The 20,389-nt window shown below is 52.5% G+C and overlaps 2 protein-coding genes across 4 annotated transcripts in view; both read right to left on the bottom strand.

Annotated features, from left to right (window-relative positions):
• Positions 1 to 949: 949 nt before the first annotated feature.
• Positions 950 to 12,676, bottom strand: SLC29A3 (solute carrier family 29 member 3). 2 transcript variants are annotated; one of them, XM_042791237.1, is made up of 6 exons: positions 12,636 to 12,676; positions 11,608 to 11,868; positions 7,034 to 7,116; positions 5,757 to 5,983; positions 4,406 to 4,568; positions 950 to 3,682 (listed from the first exon to the last, which is right to left on the bottom strand). In XM_042791237.1, the coding sequence occupies exons 2-6, from the start codon at positions 11,854 to 11,856 to the stop codon at positions 3,013 to 3,015; spliced, it is 1,392 nt and encodes a 463-aa protein (XP_042647171.1). In that variant the 5' UTR covers positions 11,857 to 11,868; positions 12,636 to 12,676; the 3' UTR covers positions 950 to 3,012. The 2 variants fall into 2 exon arrangements, with proteins under 2 accessions (XP_042647171.1, XP_032848251.1); XM_032992360.2 differs by lacking the exons at positions 7,034 to 7,116; positions 12,636 to 12,676 and having other exon boundaries at positions 11,608 to 11,843.
• A 3,909-nt stretch (positions 12,677 to 16,585) lies between these two features.
• Positions 16,586 to 20,389, bottom strand: part of UNC5B (unc-5 netrin receptor B) — a 55,789-nt gene continuing 51,985 nt past the window's right edge. For both annotated transcript variants that reach the window (XM_042789474.1, XM_042789469.1), the window contains 3 exons: positions 20,063 to 20,227; positions 19,783 to 19,967; positions 16,586 to 19,313 (listed from right to left, as the gene is read on the bottom strand). In XM_042789474.1, the coding sequence (XP_042645408.1) occupies positions 19,148 to 19,313; positions 19,783 to 19,967; positions 20,063 to 20,227 (516 nt within the window). In that variant the 3' untranslated portion in view covers positions 16,586 to 19,147. The remainder of the gene's footprint in view (positions 19,314 to 19,782; positions 19,968 to 20,062; positions 20,228 to 20,389) is intronic.

Below are 20,389 nucleotides of genomic sequence, written 5' to 3' on the forward strand. Positions count from 1 at the left end.
CATAAAAGGGGGATTTTTTCCCCATCCCAGTCCTGTCTTGAACCCCAAGCCTGGCTCTCTGCCCCTTCTCATTGCCGGAGGGGATGGGAGAGAGAGCTGCTGCATTGTGGTTGGCTGCCAACCAGGCCTAAACCACAACAGTCATCTCCTGGCTAAATACCATGAAGTAGGCTTTGACCCCCTCGATGCTGGCATAGAGCAGGGACCCCATATCATTCCTGAACTGGAAACGGGTCGATGGCTGCATTCCTTGTCAAAGATACATTAGTTAAAACCATCAAGAAGTAAACCGTGGTTGCATTTTGACTAACACATCTGAGAGACAGCAGCCTTCATTCTGCCTTGCAACCGCCGTTTCCCTTGTCATTCTGCATCTTCTTAACCTCGAGCTGTTCGGTACGGCCTGCACAGATCAGCAGATGCAATTGCGCCCAGGCGGTATACAGCAGTAATTACTTCCTTGTCATTATATGCAATACCCTATAAATTAGCCATCCCATTTTGCAGGTGGGTCACCTGCACGCTCGTGGCTCAGGCTGCCTGTCAGCACCCATCCCCATACCACAGAGCTCCCACCAGCAGTCCCTGCTTTATACCCAGACCTGATTCTTGCCCAAGTTGAACCCGTATTGATTTTTCCCCTCATGTCTCTTAACTTTCCTTAGCTGAATACCATCAAAGACAGAGGATAAATTCCCTTTTTGCTTGCTTCCCCCTGCAGATGTAGTAAGTATGCTCTGCACACCTATCTGCAGGTCATTTGGAGATATTAAATTACAATAACTGGGCTCTCAAAGCAATTCTTTTGGGGCTCCTTCACCCAGCCCTTGTCAGTGATTTCTCCGAATTTACAATCCAAGTTGGGAGAGGATGACCAGAAGGAAAAATGCAAGCTAAAACTGCATGCATCAATGCATCGCCAAGAGAAATCACTCCAGACACCAGCGGCTGCACAGTATCAAGAATTAACTTTATTAGCAACGGTACGGGATAATTAAGTTCTGTCTCAAGAGGTATTTGGTCTGTAACACGAGGGAGAAGATCAGCAGAGGTGCAAAGCAATCAGAAAACAAGCAGAATGTCGTCGTACCTGGGACCGGGGGAAAATGTATGAGTTGAGAAGAGCAGACCCCACGGCACGCTCTCAAGTGGGAAGCACTGAAGGCCACAAAGAGACGTTTGGTTGCCAACGAGGTTGGCTGGGGCTTTTCAGCCACCACTGACTTACCCCCATGAGCAGCACCCAGCCGGCTGGCCAGCACCGCTGCCCTCCGCCCTCGGGCTGCCCTTCAAGCTGAGGTGGACCTTCACCCGGGTCAACGGTGGCCAAAGTAGCCCCTGGCCAAGCCGTGGGGGCTGAAGGGCTGCAAACCTACCCAGGCAATGGGATTAAGAGCCCGCACGTGCAAAGCCACGTGCTGTAAAGTACCTGCACACCCTGCCAATTTTCCACTCGTGTCTGGATTTTACATTTAGATTAAAAAAAACAGCCGTAAAGCAAAACTGCGCCTGTATTGCCAACGAGTCCACACTAAACACTGGGAAGGATTTGTATAAAAAAAAAAAAAAACAACACCCACCAAGCCTACATGTCGCCCCGTGGCAAGAACCACGGCCAATCCTGCTGTTCTCCCAGCAAAGCCAGGGCGGCCGTGGGTGGAAAGGCACCAGCCCCGCACCCTCCCTCCCGCTAGCCTCCACATCCAGCACAGCAAGGAGATGGCCTGGCAACCCGGACCAGCAGCTTCACCGCTACTCGGTCAAGCGGCAGATGCCGAGAGAACATCCCACTACTAGAGCATCTGCTAATAATCCAGCCTTAAAGGAAATATTTTCCATAGATGGCAGCCCTGAAGCTGCAAAGCCAAGTTATGCCATTACATCCATGCTTACCAGTCCACCCCTCCTCAGTCATAAATCCACCCGGTTTAAGAAAATAAATACAATCATTGCATTTAGTCCAGGCTGTGTTTGCATATGGAAGCTTAAGTGACTTTAAAAACCAGTCAGTCCTCTTCGGGTGGGCCGTATTTTTGGGTGTCACAGCAGCTCACCCCTCTGAAAACATCTGGAGACCATTTGCCGCCTGTCTATGCAAATTAATCAGCTTTCTGATGTGAACATCACGCGAGAGCTTCTCTAAGACCTCTCCCTGGCACAGAGTGAAGGCACCTTAAAAACCTTACGTTAGGACCACTTAGCATTTCGCATTCCTTGGGGCTGAGGTGAGTTGGTGTCCACAACCGTCACACAGCGGTGACAGCAGGAGAAATGGTCTCAGGTTGGCCATGACATAATGCCCCAGGACTAGCAGCACCGTGCTGTGGGGTGGATGATCCCTTAATTCAATCTTATCTGGAAAAATTAAAGCAAGCAGAAGTCCAAGTGGAGCGGCTTCCCTTCTATAGGCTTTTGGGGGGCATGAATGTATGAAAAAACCCCCGAAATGGTGCCCTGCTCCCTGGAGTGGCTGCTGTCCACTCCCAAAGCTTGCCTGAAGGTGCTCCAGGGCTCAAATCCCCTTTAGCTCAACACCACCATCACAGCTTGACGAAGGGGGATCTCCCCGAGACCACCGAAACACTGCAGGGCCAAACTCGTAACAATGAGGCAGCAAAACCCAAGGTGCCATCAAAAGCCTCGATTTCAGCTTAAAACCAGCGCGGTGGCACCAGCAAGCCGCCCTTGCCCACTGGCACTGGGGTGAGGGACAGGTTTCCCTGTGCTCTCAATGCTTCCCTGAGCTCCCTGGGGAGAACAAAGCTTTTTTGGTCCATTTGCTCTGGTCAAACTGGGGAGTGACAAATATCCAGCAGGACCTCCCAAGCACAGGGGACACCCCTTCCCAGAAGGGCTTTCCCTTGGACACAAATCCCACCCCCCCTCCCCGGTCCGAGACAGACAGCCTGCCCCAAAACCACGGCGTGCCTGGCTTTTGGGGGGAAAAAGCCCTAAAATACCCGACAGCAGCACCTCAAACCAAGGGCATCCCTCCCTGCCTCGGCTGCTCCTCTACACGAGGTGGACAATGAGAATGGAGCAGGCGGAGCCCACAGCCAGCCCCAACATGAGGTAAAATGTCATCACCACCCCCGCCGCCTCGGCCAGCTCTTTTGGCACGATCTTGGGGCCGTAGACGATGACCAGCGTCCCCAGGTAACCGTTGCTCAGCCCCAACAAAGCCGTGAAGATCACCGGGTAGACATCTTGGTTGAAGACCACCCTCCGGATGCGAGCCCGGGGTTGGTAGTTGCTGAGGATGAAGAGAGGGAGGAAGACGGTCCTGAGGAGGACGAGGACGGGCAGCAGCTTGCTCTTGGGGCCGGGCGCCTGGATCCAGGCGGTGACCTGCCTGCCGCACCAGTCAGCAAAGTTGTACAGGAGGAAACTGGTGAGCGGCGCAAAGTACTTGGTGCTCCACAGGCTCCCCGAGGACTTGCTGACCGACTCGATGTTGGAGGACAAAGAAGGGAAGATGATGATGGAAATGAAGAAGACATAGAAGAGGCAGAAGCCGAGGAGGGCGGTCTTCTGCAGGATGGGGCGGAGCGGGGGGATGCCAGTGCTTTTTGTGAGGAAACGGGTATTTGTGGTGCCTCCTGGCTCTGCCTCATCCTCCGCAGAGCTGTCAGGCGGCGCCGTGGCCAGAGATGGGCTCTCCTTCTGGCTGCTCATGTAATACCTAGGAAAAGGAGAAGGGGGGGAGATGATTAGCCAAGCGTGTGTGTGAGGAAAACACAAATGAGGATTTGGAGAGGGAGCAGGAGAGAAGTTGGCGACACAGGGATGTCTTCGCTGGACCAAGCGAAGGCAGTTGCGGCGACCCCACTGCACCTCCAGCTCCTGCCTTGTAGAGAGAGAGGTGACCCTCAGCAACCCACCGCCCCCTCCCCACCACGGGGGTCCCTTTACACCCTCAGTGGTTCACAGGGGGAGCCTGCAGGCATGGGAGGGGGGGGGCAGGTAGTTTTGGGGGTTGCAAGCACCAACAAGACCAACGGGTCACGCACGTCAGTGCGTGATGTTGCAGATAGGGGTGCCCTACGGGAACCCCCCCTGGCTGGCTGCTTCCAGATTACAGCTCTCTGCTGATTTCATGCATTTCAGAAGCCCTGGTGTCAGCACCCCTCTCCCCCCAGGGAGCCTTGCCAGAAACTCAGCGCACGCCGGGGCGGGTGCCCAGTTTCAGTCTGTGGTTTTGGTCAGATGGGGAAGCACAACACGGCGCCGGAGCACGTGGGGTGCAGGGTGGGATCCCGGGGGAAGGGGAGGGGTGACCGGGCAGGGACCGGCACAGCAAGCACCCCATGGGTCCCCCCCCCCCAGCGATCCCACTCAGCACCAGTAGCGGCAAACCCTCCCGCCCCGTGGCTGTGGGATGCCCGTGGCAGGCTGGTGCACACACCTGGAGTACTCCAGCCTGGGAAGGAGGAGGTACACCATGATGCAGATGACGATGAAGATGTCGGCGGTGAGGAAGTAGGCCAGGGCGCTGTCTGTAACATCGGCTGCTGCCGCCAGGTCTATGACGGAGGCGACGGCGCTGATGGTGCCCCCCATGGCCTGACCTGTGCAGGGGACCAGAAAGCCGGAGCTCAGCACCCAGAGCCGAGCCAGCCTCACCGAGGTGGGCGCGGGACATCGAGGGGGCAGAGAGCAACCCACAGCACCTCCAGCGAGGACTCTGATGTGGAGGGGGAACCCAGAAACAGCAGCATCCTCTTATTAACACCTCCCGGCGCGCGCAAACCCCCCCAGGGGAAGCAGCTCACCCCCGTGCCCCCCCATGCCAGTCCTCAAACCCGGCTCAGAGTGCAGCTGCACACACCACCTCATCTCCATTTCCAGGCTTTGCTGCAACACAGCTATCTGTGGGGCTGCGTGGCAGCCCAGGTCCCATCCTGCATCCCCCTTCCAACACAGCTGCAGCACTGCGCAACGGTCAGGATGGGACCCTGAGCTTGCGTGTGCTGAGTTCCGTGGAGAAGGTTCAAACCCTGCCCAAAGCCTAAACCTGGCTTTCCACCAGCACACACATAACCACCTCTCTTCTGCACTCCCCCAGATGGGAATTCAAGCCACCGGCAACAGGTATGCCATCCTGGGGATGTGGCGATATCCCCCCCCCCCCCCGGGCTAAACTCATTAAAACACTCCTGTCTCAGCCCTGGGAAGAATTTCTCTGTCTTGATTTTTTCTCCCCCTTCCCCTCCTGGGTTGTCAGCCGTTTCACAGCACATTTATAACGTTACCAGCCCTCCAGGGAGCTCATCACTCATGGCTCCCAACGTGCCCCTCATCACTCATGGAAACGCTGAACAGAAAGGAGGAGACAATGCAAAGCTGAAGATCCCTCCAGCTGCAAACAGAGGAGCTGAGGGGTGTATCTCTTCCCCCCCTTTCTCCCTGCACAGAACAAACAACAGGTCAAGCCGTCACGCTGGCTGAGGCTTCTCTGCAGGGTGTTTGCCCCCCCTGGGCAGGGATGGTGAAGGACCTCTGCTCTCCTCACCTCTGTTGAGCCCTCGAGCCCTTCAGTTTATGGGTGTTTACAGAAACGAAAGCACCGGCTCATGGGACCGAGCATGTTTCTCCTTCAGCAACTTCCCTTTATCTTGAAGGCAAAGTTAAGTTCCTAAAATAAACTCCCATGTGATGAAATGCCAGACACAGGAGGGAAAGAAAACCAACCACCCAACCACAGAAAACCCAAGAGCACGATCCCACCGGGACGGCGTGGCTGGGGGGCCACCAACCTGAGATCAGCGCCTGCAAATTCTTCATGGGGAAGAGGCTGCTCAGCCCAAAGATGCTGCTGGTGAAGACAGTCGAGGCGCTGCTGACAACAACCACGCAGGCGATGGTGAGGGCAAAGAAGCGGGTGGTCCAGGCAGAGGTGTCCACCTTCACCAGCACCGTGATCACCAGGAAGACGGCCAACATGACGAAGAGGGAGGACAAGATGCGGACGCTGGCAGGCACCCTGGGGACAAGGGGAAGGAGAGACTCCTGTGTTCAAAACCATAACGCGAAGGCGCGATGCAGAGGACACCAACTCCTCCTCTGCTGCGAGAAGGGTCGAAGAAAATAAAGGTGGGGGGAGATCAGGAATAAAACGGCAATGATTTTTCTCAGCAACCTTTAGATGTTAACCCTGCGATTTCCACTTCTAACAGCAGTAGGACTAAATCTACGAGCCCAACGGAGCTGTAAATGCCCATTTCTCCCAGAAATCAGGAGCTATCCCCATTGCTGGAGCAACGTGCAGCAAAAGCCTGCCTGGGAAACAGGCTGGGTGAAAGCAATCCCAGGCACCTCACTACAGGATAATCAGCTGTTTGAGCAGGGAGGTTGCTTATCAGCTGGCGGGGAGACTGGATGGGCTGGCCTGGGGGCAGGACAGAGGGGATGAGGGACAGAGGCAGGGAGCCGGACCGGCAGCCAGGATCTAGAGATTAAAGACACAAACACATTCCCCTTCGCCTCTACACGTGCAGGAGTTTGAGCTGGGGTAAGGAATGGTACAAATGTGGAGAGGTGGCTATTTTAGATATAAGTCAAGCTTGCAACGAGGCAGAGATGGGCCATTTCTTAACCCAGTTCAGCGGCTGGTAGGGCTAGAGCAAGGCGTTACTCCTGCCTGGATGAGCCCAGCTCTCGTCAGCCGCTCCTCCAGTGACAGGGATGGAGACATTTTTAAGAGGAAAGACCGTTTGCCAAGCAGTTAACCAAAGAATTTATTAGGAACTTATTTACAGTGGTGCAGCTCAAGCCAAATCCAGGCACGGGTGCTGCAGGCGGGGAGCAGAGCGCTTCACCCCACTTCATCTCAGCCAATTGGGATACAGGCAGGAGCAGACGAGGGGATTTTGGCCACACAGGAAGGCAGCATTCAAGATGCCCTGTGGCTTGCCCCCACAGGACAGGGAGGCTGAGCTGGGAGCCACGGCTGAAGGCGGAGGAAGGCAGGAGTGATGCAGGGAAAGCTGGGGAGAGCCGCGGCTAACGGACTCGGGAATGGAGCGACACTCACTTATTGACAAGCAAGAAGTTTCCGATCAGGCACAGCACCGAGGGCACAGTCGAAGCAATGGAGATGTAACTCTCAAAAAAGTCCTGCCGGGGATAAAAAAAAAAAAAAAAAAAACAGACCAAAAGACAACAAAGTAAAAAAGGTAGGGGAGGAACAACACGTAAATTCACGGGGAGTCATGAGGGAGGTGTCCACCTCCTTGCATTGCAGCACACCTTGCAAAGCTGCTCAGGACAACAGGCAGCAGGAACAGGCCCCCGGGGCTTTTTTTTTCCTTCAGCAGCTCTGGGATATTTCAGGAAATTAGGGCCAGAACAAATTCATAAGCAAAAAATGGTGAAGGAAATACCTGTCTCACTGCCGTATTGGCCCCATGGGGCAGCACCCGAAAAAAGGAGATCTTAATTTCTCCGGCTGGCTCCAGCATCCTGGACAAACCTATTTAACATTTTACCCTACTTTAGCTCTGTGAGGGCTGTTTTTTATAAATAAGGACACAAAAGCATTAATACTATTAGCTAACTGCCTCAAAAGCCTGAGAAGGCTAGGAAACCTGTGCGTCCCTCTCCACGCAAAGTGACCGGGACACCACGCCTGAAGACACGCTCGAGCGGGGACACAAGGACATTATTTTCCCTCCTGCATGTGCAAAACTCATTGAGAAACTATACTGAGACTCTAGACACATTTACTCCGGGGACTCGTACATCATCCAAGCAAGTCGGCTGCAGCCCCAGTCAACGCTCACGAGCCCACCTTGCACAGGGGTCAGGCTGGGCATGCGAAAAGCAATAACCACAGCAGAGAGAGAGAGATTTCTTTGCCAAGATTGCAGCCAAACGCTTCCATTTTCAGTCCATTTTATGTATTACGCTGTTAAAGTCTGTCTGCTCTCCTCCCCTCAAGGTGCTTAATCCCCTCTTTTGTCCGCAGGAATCTCAGCCAGCAGGTAGGACGATGATGCTGACAAAGAGGATGACCTACATATCCACCTCCATCGTGACGGGCTTGCATTTTCTGCAGTTACCTAGCTACAGAGACGGGGCCATGTCACGTCCAAGTGTGAGAAGGCACTTGCTACATTTATTCGGCACGTTACATATTTTTTTCTTTAGCTTTGCATGGTAGTCTTTTAATCAGTTTACAAGCAGGTTCATTTATTCTTCCCTATCAGGAGCTTTACTGTAAGCAACAGGAAATCGAATAATCGCTCCTAGAGGGTCCATATAGGCAGAGACATAAACGCCTGCACTTATGGCATCAGCTTGGCGAAGCAGGAGGCTCAAAGCTCCACAGCCATGTGGTGAATATAGGAAGGAAAGACAAAGCAAAATGCAAAGCTGGCTGCTAAAACTAAGACTTTTTTACCGACCTACTTAAAACAAACGCCTAAACCAAGCTGGGGAAATTTAATATACTTCTAAGTTAATTTTCTTTTTCTTTTGGGGAGGAAGAAAGACCGTGTAACGCCTTCCACCAAGTAGAAGTGCACTTGAAGTAATCCAGCAGAGATGCTGTGTTTTGAGCACCCTAGGGAAACATTCATTCATCCCAGCAAACATGCTCATACCAGCAGTGGGAAGAGGATTGGGGAAAGTATTCAAAAAACTGAGGAGCCTGCACTGCACTGGGAAATTCTAACCTGCCTTACCCACGGCCAAACCCTGCTGGAAAAGAAAAGCCAAGTAGAAGGGTTTCAATTGCTGTTGTTTCTCTGAAAAAGGAAAGCCCTCACACCACATGTTTAATGCAGCAGCACAATGGCGGGTGGCAAATTCAATCCATGTCTGGATCAAGGGAAAATATCAGGTTCCATACTCATCTCACCTCTTTGCTCCTGCTTGTTAGGTGTTAATCCAGCTTAGATGGTAACTCTTCTCCCTGTGTGGGTATTCCCACACATCACAGACTATGCCTCCAGAGGAAATTTTTGGCTATGCAAGATATACCCAGTTTTTCTCCCTTCCTGGTGAGCCCTCCCTGACCAGCCACCTCATCTCCTCCGGGCATTCCTTGCTCGCAGGGCCGACCTCCCTATTGCCAACAGGGTTTTAGAAGAGAAACGCAAACACTGCAAGACTGTCACCCCTTTTCTGGCTAATAACAAATATTAATAATACTAATAATCCCCAAAGCAAACCTGACGTCTCCCTCCCACCTCCGCCTCTCATGGGGAAGGTGTCATCCCTCAGCCACGGAGCTGAGGCACATAACAGAGGTGTTTGACCCCCTATTAACCACAGCATCTTCAAACACACTGCCACGATGGACGCTGTGCGCTTGGTACCTTAAAAAAAAAAAAAAACAAAACAAAACAAAAAATGAACAAGAACAAAGCATCGCGGTGGCAAATGAGTCACCGGTGTGGTCAAGATGCTTTTGCAAAGTAGTTTTTATTCTGCTCCAGCCCGGACTTGGCAGCTGGGCTCCTGCCGGGCTGGAAAAGCAAACCAGGCCCACGGTGGTGGCTGAAGGCACCGGAGTGTTACTTGGAGCACGGGGCAAGAAATTCGCAGCAGCGAGGAGGCTGGAGCCAAGGGCAGGCTGCCAGACACACGTGGATCTTAACGGAGTCGAGCCCTGTTTGCAGGTAAGCCCTCCTGGCTCGTCATCCCAGGGCAGAAATGGGGCCGAGCGGTTTATTTTTGATCAGGCTCAACTGCCACAGAAAAGCCAGGTTGCTTTTCACCAGAAGAAGTCTTGCCCCACAGCCATACAGAAAGAGGAGAAACATCTTTTCAACAAAGCAACGGCTGATCCACCCAGCAATACAAGACACCTTGTGATACTTACTCTACCTGAAAACAGCTTTTCTAAGAATTGCCTTGGATAAGCATAACATGGAAGCAACAAGGAGTGGGTGGGATGCAGGGAATGTGGGAGCACCCTTCACCTCCTCTGAGCACCCTTGCTAGCACAGGGACAGCCTATTTGCCATCTTTGGGCACCACAGGTCTCCATCAGTTTAATCAACCCAATATCTTGATTTACACTAGCACACTGGTACTTCAGCATCATGGTAGAAACACCGTCAGTGACACTCTGCTTCCCCCCCCATCAAAAACACACCCAGCTTAACAACCATTAAAATTAAAACAGCCGTGGATGACGCACTGGTGTGAGAAAGCATGAAGAAAATGTGGGCGTCACACCTGGCTCTGTGTTTATATAAAAATAAAATATGCCCAAACCACTTGAACAAGCTTGGCAACGGGAGGAGGACAGGACGCAGCCCCATCACACCGACACTTTTTCCAGCCACAAAGAAACACCATTGCTTTGTCAGGGGGGCACAGGGAAATATTCTTGCCGTGGCAGGAGGAACAAGAGAAGATGGTTTTATTTGGGGGGGAGAAAAAGAGGCCATCAAGCCTGTTTCCCCAAGGCCGGCTCATCAATTGCCCTGTGACAAGCTCCTAGTCCCTGCGGCAGGTGCACCCGCCCGATGAAAATGTGGCTCCCTGGCTGTTGAACCTCTCCTGTGCCCTTGTTCTCAGGGCTTTACGGCAGTTGGGGTCTTTGGCCAATATGGGCTGATATTGCCCACAGGTCAGGTTCGGCTCGGGTACCAATGGAGTCCCGGAGGGGCCCATTTTTGAGCTCGTCCCGCCCGGAGCAGCGTGCTGCACGTAAGGGCTCTCCCCTTGGGTTGGGACGCCGCCCAAGGAGACTCCTCGGGGTTCCTGCGGGTCGGGACGCTGCCCTGAGATGTCCCGCGTGGTTGAGAATCCCCACCTTTTATTAGGTGAGTGATGGAGCGTTTTGGGTTGTCGTTAAACCCCAGAAGTTTGTGTGGTGATAGTTTGTTCTCCTCTCATGGACAGAATGTTGATTAACTGCGTACAAAAATAAATTTTGCTTTTTTTTTTTTTTTTTTTTTTTTTTTCTCTTGTTAATCGGTTTGGGAGTTTCCGCAACAGTCCCATATGCCTAAACCCAGATGTTTATTGCTGCAGGGAGATACTCTGGTCACACTTGCCAGATCTTGAAGGAAAAGCAGTACTATCGCAAGCCATGTGCTCCGGGGCTGGGGCTCGTGCAAAGCTCTGCTGCCACCTCCAAATGACGGGCTGCGCCAGCCACCACGAGGGAGAAAACACCTAAAACGTCTTTGATGCCTCGCCACGGGGCCAGAATCTCAGAGCAATTTATCTCCCAGCCCACAGGGAGTCGCAGCCGAGTCCAGCTGGAAAAGCACAGAGCCCCGCGGGGCCCGGGGACTCACCAAGCATGAAGGACAAAAACAACCACGAAGAGATTTATACCTTGCACCGTAGAAATTGTCCTATGAAAGGCGGCCTTGCTTATGGGCCAGGTGAAGCCAAATTTTTTTAAACGCACCTTAAACCTTAGCACTTCAAATACAGGTAAGAGACAGATCACAAAGCGCTATGCGTTTTAAGCATCTTTCTTGCAACTATTTGTGCTCCCCAAATAAACCTCTACCCCTGGTTTGCAGCTGGCAAAACCCCAGAGGATGTTCCCTCGCCTTCTGGAGAAGTGGAGGGAAAAAAAGAGCAAATTAAGAAGGAAATCAGCTTTTTTTTTTTCAGCCTTGAAAGCAGCACGCTTACCCGCAGATCCGATGCCGCCTGTCCCGTCGGGCCTGCTTGATCCGAGCAGTTTTGCAGCTTGTACATCCAGTAGTGTTTCGCTGTGATGAAAAAATTCCAGGGCAGCAGGGACCCGATGCCCAGGAGGAAAAAAATAACGTAGGCCCCATGCAAGCGGTCGCTTGGCTTTTGCCGGCTGTATCTGTTCACCGAGGGCTCCTCGATGAGGGGCTCCTCGTCCAGGGGAAAGCTGCCGGCTGCCGGGTGCATAGCGCTGGCACGCTGCAAAAAACAACCACCCCCAAAAAGATATTATCACAGGAGGGTCGCAAACCGTTGCTCGCAAGGTGGTGTGTGTGGTTCCCTTCTCCTCCCACCCTGAAAGGTGTGGGAGGGGGGGAACCGAGTCACAGTGGGGATGGGCTCTGCCACAGCAGCACCCACGTTCCCATCCATAATTAATAATTAACCCGTCCCCTCGGCCTTGCAAAAGCAGGCAACCTCAGCCCAGCCGTGGCTCTAGAAAAAAATTAACAGCTTGTAAACCAACACCACCATCAAGCTCCGCGGAGCAACCTGTAAACTACTGTAACACCATCAGGCTTTCGAAAATGACTCAAGCAACGCCACCAGGCTTTGCAGACCGGCCTGTAAACTAATAGAACATCATCAAGGCTTTGTAAAATGACTCATAAACCAGCGTAACATCATCGGGCCTTGGAGGATGACTTTGTAAACTAATCACAACACCAGCAGGCTTTGCACGACGAGCATAAGCTACCGCCGCAATTGCAAAGCGGCTCCTAACCGATTGCAGCACGGTCAGGCTTCGCAAAGCGGCTGGTACGGCCCCGGGGGGCGGGCCGAGCCAAGTGCCGGGGGGGGGGAGAGGGAAATGCCGGAAATCAGAGATTTTGAAAAAAACAAAACAAAACCAAAACATTTCGGAAGGAGGAAGCGCCGCATCTCTCCACGCATCCCTCCTCCTCTCCGTGCAGCCCTCTGGCCCCGCACCGCCCCCCCCCCCCCCCCCCCCCCCCAGCACTCACCTGGGCCCCGCCGGCTCCTTCCCCGCCGAGCCCGGGCCGCTCCGCCCCGCCCCGCCCCGGCCCCGCCCCTCTCCGCCCCGCCCCGGCCCGGCCCCGCCCCTCCCCACTCCGCCCCACCCCGCCCCGCCCCTCCCCGCTCCGCCCCGGCCCCGGGCGGCGCTGCCGGGAGGCGAGGGGCGGTGCAGCCCTTTCCTTTTTTTTTTTCTATTAACTTTTTTCTCCCCCCTCCTTTTTTCCCTCTTTTTCTTTTTTTTTTTTTTTTTTTGTTTTTTTGTTTGGTTTGGTTTGGTTTTTGGTTTTTGTGTGTGTTTTTTTTTTTTTTTTTTAACTTTATTCTCCCCCTTAATTTTTTCCCCTTTTTCTTTTTCTTTTTTTCTTATTTTTTTTATTTTTGTTTGTTTGTTTGTGTTTTTTTAACTTTATTCTCCCCTTTCATTTTTTCTCCTTTTTCTCTTTTTTTTTTTTTAACTTTATTCTCCCCCTTCCTTTTTTCCCCTTTTTCTTTTTTTATTTTTTTAATTTTTTTTTATTTTTGTTTGTTTGTTTGGGTTTTTTTGACGTTATTCTCCCCTTTCATTTTTTCTCCTTTTTCTCTTTTCTTTTTTTTTTTTTTTTTAACTTTATTCTCCCTCTTCTTTTTTCCTCTTTTTCTTTTTTTTTAATTAAAAAAAAACATTTTTCCCCCTTTTCTTTCCTTTTTTTTAAAAAACCCTTTTTTCTCCACCCTCCTTTTTTCCCCTTTTTCTTTCTTTCTTTTTTTTTTTTTTTTTACTTTTTCCTCCTCCCCCCTCCTTTTTTTCCCTTTTTCCCCTTTCCTTTTTTTTTTTTTTATTTTTTTAAAAATAGCTACTCCATCTGACTGCTTGCAGATGCACCGCAAGCAGAACTTCCACACACACACCCCACCCCCCTCTGTTTAAAACCAAAAAACCCCACACCCCTCACTCAAACCCAGGACAAATCAGAAGCACTCTTAAAATCAGTGTGTGAAACACAGACTGGCTTATGACACCGCAATAAGAAAAGCTTTTGCCAGGGCTTGATTTTCGGTGGAAGTCACCAAAGTGCAAGTGCATCCTCCCCTCTCCTGAGGATGTGAGGGTGGGGAATGGGCAGCATCTGAGGGATGAGGGGCCCCTTACCAGAGCCAGGACATGGGTGCTTCGCTTCCTGCAATGCCCAAGTAGGATGAATTTCACCATAAAGTCCTCAGTTTCCTCCAAATTACACTTTAACATTCACCTGGAGGGCACCGTGGGACTGTGAAGGAAAACATCATTAGCCTTCTTCCTTTCCCTGACTCTTCCTTCCCTTTTTCCTTTCCCAAAAATGGGTTTGGCTCGTTGGCATGTGGGCAGCCACAGAAGAAAATGATAAACTAGTGGGGCCCCAGTTTTTTTGTAACCTCATCACAATCAGACATGCTTTGCTAACTTTTTTGTCCTTGTGTTGGCAAGTAGTGGAGTTTTACATATTATGTTTCCTGTTGCCAGCTACTTGCCTTTAGCCTTCCCCATCTCCAGTATCCAAGCTCCAACCTGGGTCTCTTCCTCGCTTTTTCCTCCATTGCACGTGTATCCAGCCTTTCATCTTTGAAGTAGTGTCCATTTTTTGCATAAGGCCCCAAGATGATCTAGTCTGGATTTTTTTTCCACGTCCAACTGCCTATGGGAAAAATGTAGACAGACCCAGATACCTCACCTCCCAACAGCACCAGTGCACACACAACTGGCCACTGCCCAGGGCCAGCCACCACCCACCTCCAGACTCTCCAAGCCCTCGAGGAGAGTGGATCAGGTGGCCTTGGCCACCCAGATGTCAAAATAGCCCAAGACACATGCATGTTCTGTTTTCTTTTTTTCCCCTCTTTTGTGAGCAAACAAGCAGAAGCACGCAACCAACCCACCGGCGATGTGCTGGAATGGAAAGGCTTTAGAGGAGCACGTGGGTTTTTCTCAAGTGGTTTCTCCTTGGGATTTTCATCCGTGTTGATGTGCCGGGCTGGGAAAGCTCCCGAGGAGATGGCACGGCCTATCCAAGTCAGAAACCCATCAGCTCAGAGGGTTTCGCCTGATATTTCTGACCTGCTGCTGTCTATCATGTCAAAAAACCCACGACTGGAGAAGATCCTCAGATCACATCAGCACAAGGGACTGTGACAGCTGAGTGGGGGAAAGCAAAGCCAGCCCACGCTTAACTGAAGCTGTGACGGCCCCTCGAGTCGATATTACCCACACTCGAGAGACCCTCCACAATGCAGACCCCCCGCACGGGCTCGGGGCAGATTTTAGGGACAGCCCTGTGCTCCAAACGGGGTTCAGGCTGCTGCCCCTCCAGCCAAGCCCACATACAGGGCCAGCACTGGTTTGAAAGCGAGATGAGCTGTGCCGGAGCGGAAAGAATTTCATGGTTATCCCAAAGGAGGACCGGGCATCCCGTCGTGCCCTCGCCGCACTCGAGGCGTAACAGAGCAAAGGGCACATAAGTAATGGTTAAGAGATTGAAATTTGTTAACTGGGACTTACAGAGCAGCTCCCCCCCACCCCTCCGTACAGCTTGCTCATGGTAAGTGAATTGTAAAATCCAGCGAGACTGGCCCAAAGGAAAAAAATCCTAAACACACAGTGGAAAAGTCAAGAGACACTGACGTGGGCTGTTCCAGCGCCCCTGGGTGTCCTTTCTTCAGCAGAATAAATCTGTCAACACTTAGCGATGGCACAGCAGTCACTTTTGAACCTGTCATGGGGTCTGAATTCAATATCTCAACTGCAGAGAAGATTTGGGCCAGTTTAAGGGGAATTAGCAAGCTGGGTATTTCAACAGGAGAACATCAGATGAATTCAGACACCAGTTGGTCAAAGCTAGCCACAGATTTGGGCCCTTGGAAAAATGGGTTGAAGCAAAAAGTACCCAGTGAAAGCATCTTGGGAGACTGAGGTTAAAGGAATTAAGATGCAAAAAAAAAAAAAAGAAAAGGTTATTGCTTCTGAGAAAGTATCTGCCTCGGCATCGCATTTGGGGCTGGAAAGCCCAGCTGAGAGGGGTTTGCACCTTTGTGTGGCCGTCACAACTGCTGCGGTGGCAGGGCAGCAATTTGCTCCCCAGTTCCTTCACCGGTTGCAGAACCCCCCCGCCCGCCCACAGCAGCGACGCCGTTGCCATCTCCTGGTGGCACCCTGTCCCCATGACAAGGAGGTCCCAAAGCGAGGGAAGGGGGCCAGGCGAGGAGGCAAGAGGCACAAGGTGGGGGGGTTAAGGACAGGCCAGCTCGAGTCAGGGCTTGCAGCTCTGTGCTCCATTCCCCCCTCCCAAATTAGGTGTCCCCCCTCTGGTCCTGGTCCTTGCTGGAAGGGGCATTGCTTTCTGCAGGGCTGGTAGATATCCCTCGGGGAAAGAAATCACCTGCTGGAGATGGTGGCTTAGCCCACAAGACACAGTTGTAGCCCTAGTCTCCCGCCTTGTAATCAGCCACGCAAGTCCAAACCAAACCCTGAATCAATCTCTGCAGCTTACCTCCATCAGGGACTCCCCGACAGCAACATCCTCTTGCTGCCGGCGCTGGCATGCCTGCGGCATCAGGCCCAAAAACAGGTTGGAGGGATGCTCCCGGGGATCCCCACACTGCTGCTGCTGCTGCTTGAGCTGGACCCGAATCCCTGCAGATGCTAAACCCAGCAGGAACTGGTGAGTGATGAACATGAGAGGAGCGAGCAGATTGTTTCTTTTTTTTTTTTTTTTTTTATTAGACTAGGAAATATAATTTATTGCATAAAAATTAATTTGTTACAATAGGAATGCTAAACTTTATTTACAGTTCTTTAGTTTACAGAATAAACAGATGTGGTTTTAGAGGATGCCACCAGGCCCATCCCCCGGACATATAAATATGGAAACAGATTGTGGAGCAAGAGGTGGACACTGCCAGCACGACACGGACCACGGGTTTGCCTTTGCCAAAACACCCAGACAGAGAAATCCCCCGGGGGGGGGGGGGGGGTTGTTCCTGGAAGCTGGCACCCATGGGAGATGGGCACAGGCAAACCCTGCCTCCTCCCTGTCCCGCTCCCGACGCAGGTTCCCTGGTCTGAAAAATGGGGAGAACCTCCCCCCCCCAAAAGACACAACTTGGAGGATCCAGGCAGCTGCTGCCCACCCAAAAGAAGGGGAAGACGAAGACGGATGGATGGGGATGGAGGCAGAGGGACCCGTGGGCGGGACGGACAGACAGGCGCGCATGCTGGCACGGTGATCCGTAAACCAGAGACGGTGAGAATGAGAGCGAGAGAGATCCAGACGTGACCCGAAAGAAGAGCATCTCATCTCATGGAGAGCCCCGCGGCACTGAGAAAGGAGCCTTATAAAACAACCAGCAGCCGGTTTCATCCATCAATTCATTTCTTCCCAAATGTGCTTACTCCCCCTCCTCAGCTCAGAGATGGGGTCTCCAAAATCGGATGCTCGAATGCAACCTAAAGGATGGATAAAACCCTTCCTATGTGACACAGGAGCTCACCCAGCAGAAGTCTTCCCATCCAGCACAAATGCAAAAGATCCCCTCTCTCCCCCAGCCTTGAAAACCCAGCAAGAAATGACCCCGAAACACAACAGAGAGCGGCTCTATCACTGCGTCACGAGCAGCCGAGAGGAATCATACCCGTGCCTGAGCAATACTGAAACTCCCCCCGCCCCGAGCCGCCCTGCAAAGGCGATGCTCTCACTCACGGCAGGGCTCCCTGAGTTTGCTCCGGTCCCTAGCACGCTGCAGGATGCTGCAGGCATCCCGCGACACCAGCCCAGGGCTTTGCAGCCCGAAGCAGGACCAGCTCTCAGATCCTGCTCTTAATACTTCTACTGATGGAGGATCCACAGCCTTGCTGTGTGATCAAGTCTAATCCTGAGCTTACCATCTTTTTTTTTTTTTTTTAACCCCAAATTTCTAAGATACAGCACTCACTGAGTAACTATTTCTATCTGCAAGCAATCTAAATTTTTACCTTCACTGAGACACCGTATCTTTTGTGAGGAACCTCGTTCCTGCCTACCCCTCGATTGCTTTCCATTCACCCCACAACTTCTCCATCATTACAAAAAGTCTATCACAGGGAAAAAAAGGCGCTGCAATGAGAGGATGGAAACCCGATCAACCGCTTACGATGCCATCCCTTGTGTGAAAATGCTCAGCCTGGCTTGCAGCTTGGAGAGACTGAGGTCTCCCTCCCCGAATTCCCGATGAAATTCTGCATCAAAACCCAGGGGTGAGCGCACGGATCAGTGACCGACGTGGTTTGCAAGGGGCTGCATCCTGGCCCGCCGGTCCTCTGCTCTCCCTGGACCCCTCCACACACTGCTCAGCACCTCCCTCCGACCCCCGCACCCAGGTTTGGGGTGCTCACTGCAAAATTCCAGTGGGTTTAAAGCATCCCCCCCACCTTTTGCCTGGGGGTCAGTAGGTTGGTGCAGGACTGAAATCTTTGGTTTGTACTGAAGTTATGTAAATGAAGGCATAGTCATCCTAAAAAGCTCCCCCACGTGATGCCAGGGAAGAATTCATTAAAAATACCCATATCTGGATGCATTACCCCCCCCTTCCCCACGCCCTAAATGCAGGGCAGCATCCCATATCCCTCCTTGCAGGCGGAGGGGGGAAAGGGGGAACCCTCGCTCCGCTGGGCACTGCTGCCAGGGAAAGGGGAGTTTGCAAGGAAAAAATCTTGGGGAGGGTCTCAGCTGGCCCTGAAGCAGAGGGACGGAGAGGCACTTCACCCTACGGACTCCCCGGGGGTCCCAGGACATGTAAACACATTTTGCTATTTTGCTCAACTTGGATCGCACGCTTTTCCCTACAAAAGTGTGTTCATTTAAATCTCTCTCTCTGCCATCCTGACCATAGCAACGCTCTTGCTCTCACGCACAAAAAGAAAAGAAAAAAAAAAATTATAAATCTTTTTTTTTCTATTTTTTTTTTTTTTTTTTTAAAAAGGAGTCATCCAAAGATCTGGATAATAAATTACTTGCGTTTCCTAAGAAACTTTTTTTTTTTTTCCTTTTTTCTTTCTTATTTGCCTTGTTAAGCTGTCTGAAACTTTTGACAGAAGTAAGCCGTTCGCCTAGATTGTACTCGTCTCTTCAACGCAGAAATGCTATTAAAGGAGGAGGAGAACCGGAGGGAAACCCAAACAAAAAAGGAGAAGGAAAGCCCCCATCCTGACTGGAGAAGCCCTAATTCCTCCCCACGCTGTGACTGCTGCCCTGGGGACAGCCAGGAGGAGGAGGAGGAGGAGGAGGAGGAGGAAGAGGAATGCTGCGTAACACTTGAATTGCTTGTAAACGCTGAGGATGGGTCTCTAAGGCTGACAGTGATGCGGGGAGGGAGGGAGAAGCGACGGCCTTGGCCCTTCCTCACTCAGCTGCTGCCTGGGGATGGACGTGCCTCCCGCCGCCGTCGGGGAAGGGTCACCCCCCCTCACCCCCCTGTTTTGTCTTTCCCAGCCCGCCAGCTGCGGGGAGCATCATCAGCAGTCCCCCTCCGTGGCCATGACCACCAGCATCTCGCTCTTGCCCATCTCCTCTAAGGCACTGGCCAGGGTGTTGAGGTCGCCGTCGTCTTGGTGCTCGGCTTCCCATAAGTCCAGGAGCACCCCGGTGGGGCTGGCTTTGGTGGCAAAGTAGTTCAGATACCTGCGAAGGAGAGGCAGAGAGGAGGGCCGGGTTGGTGCGGTGCCCTGCGGGGATGGAAGGAGGCAGGATGGTGGAGCAACCAACCTGTTTGCAACACAAACCCCGATGGAGATGCCGTAACGCAAATGCCAAAGCCCCTGAGACAGTCTTCAATTTTTATACAACGCGCGCTTTATTTTGCTGCTTTCACCCTCCCTTCAGTCCTCAGAGGTGAACCCAGGCAAGAAGAGCACAAGCGTGGTCCCAGATAAATACGGGCCAGTTCAAAGTGACAAGAGACCCAGGACCGTGGCACGGATGGATGCACGGATATCGATGGGTGTAACTATGCAAAGCAATATCCGTATTTATGGGTGAATCTATACAGCTGGATATGACCTCACTGGATGCCTGCAGCAGGGAAGGAGCACAGAGGGAAGCCCCCCTGCCTGGGGCAGAGGAGGGGAAAGCAAAGCACAGGGAGACCCACCGGTCCATGGAAAGCTTCTGGGCGAGGAGCCTCCAGTCATTTCCCCTGGAGTTGGGGGCATCCAGGCTGTTGCAGATCTTCTGCCGGATGGAGAGGGGGATTTTGAAGGCGTAGGGTCCCAGCTGGGTGGTGGTGGTGGCGGCACCACTGTGGTGGGAGCGGAGGGTGTCGAAGGAGCTGGCGTGCTGCAAGAGGAAGGACGGAGCGAGATGTTGCAGCACAGAGCGGCACCCCAGCGTGTCACCTTGATGTCCCCCCCCACCACCTCCCCACTGCTCACCTCTCCCAGCGTGATGTGGAGCTGGAAGATCTGCCCTTCCCCTTCCACCTGCCGGACGCAGATCTTGCAGGTGAGCTCGGTGGAGGCCTGGCTGTACCTCTCCAGCGTGAAGGTGCAGTGCAGGGCTCGCTGGCTGCCGCTCCAGATGTGATAGAAGGGGATTTCCTGCGGACCACCAAAGCGCGGGCTCAGCGAAGGCTCCGGCAGCTCCCCTGGGAGATCCCACCTCCTCCAGCCACCACACGGGGATGGGATGGGACAGAGGGACCCCACAGAGCAGCATCCCACCGGGAAAGGCCAGAAAACTGGTCACCCTTCCCCCTCCAT

This window comes from Tyto alba, unplaced genomic scaffold, assembly GCF_018691265.1.
Source record: "Tyto alba isolate M040663 unplaced genomic scaffold, T.alba_DEE_v4.0 Super-Scaffold_1, whole genome shotgun sequence".
NCBI lineage: Eukaryota > Metazoa > Chordata > Aves > Strigiformes > Tytonidae > Tyto > Tyto alba.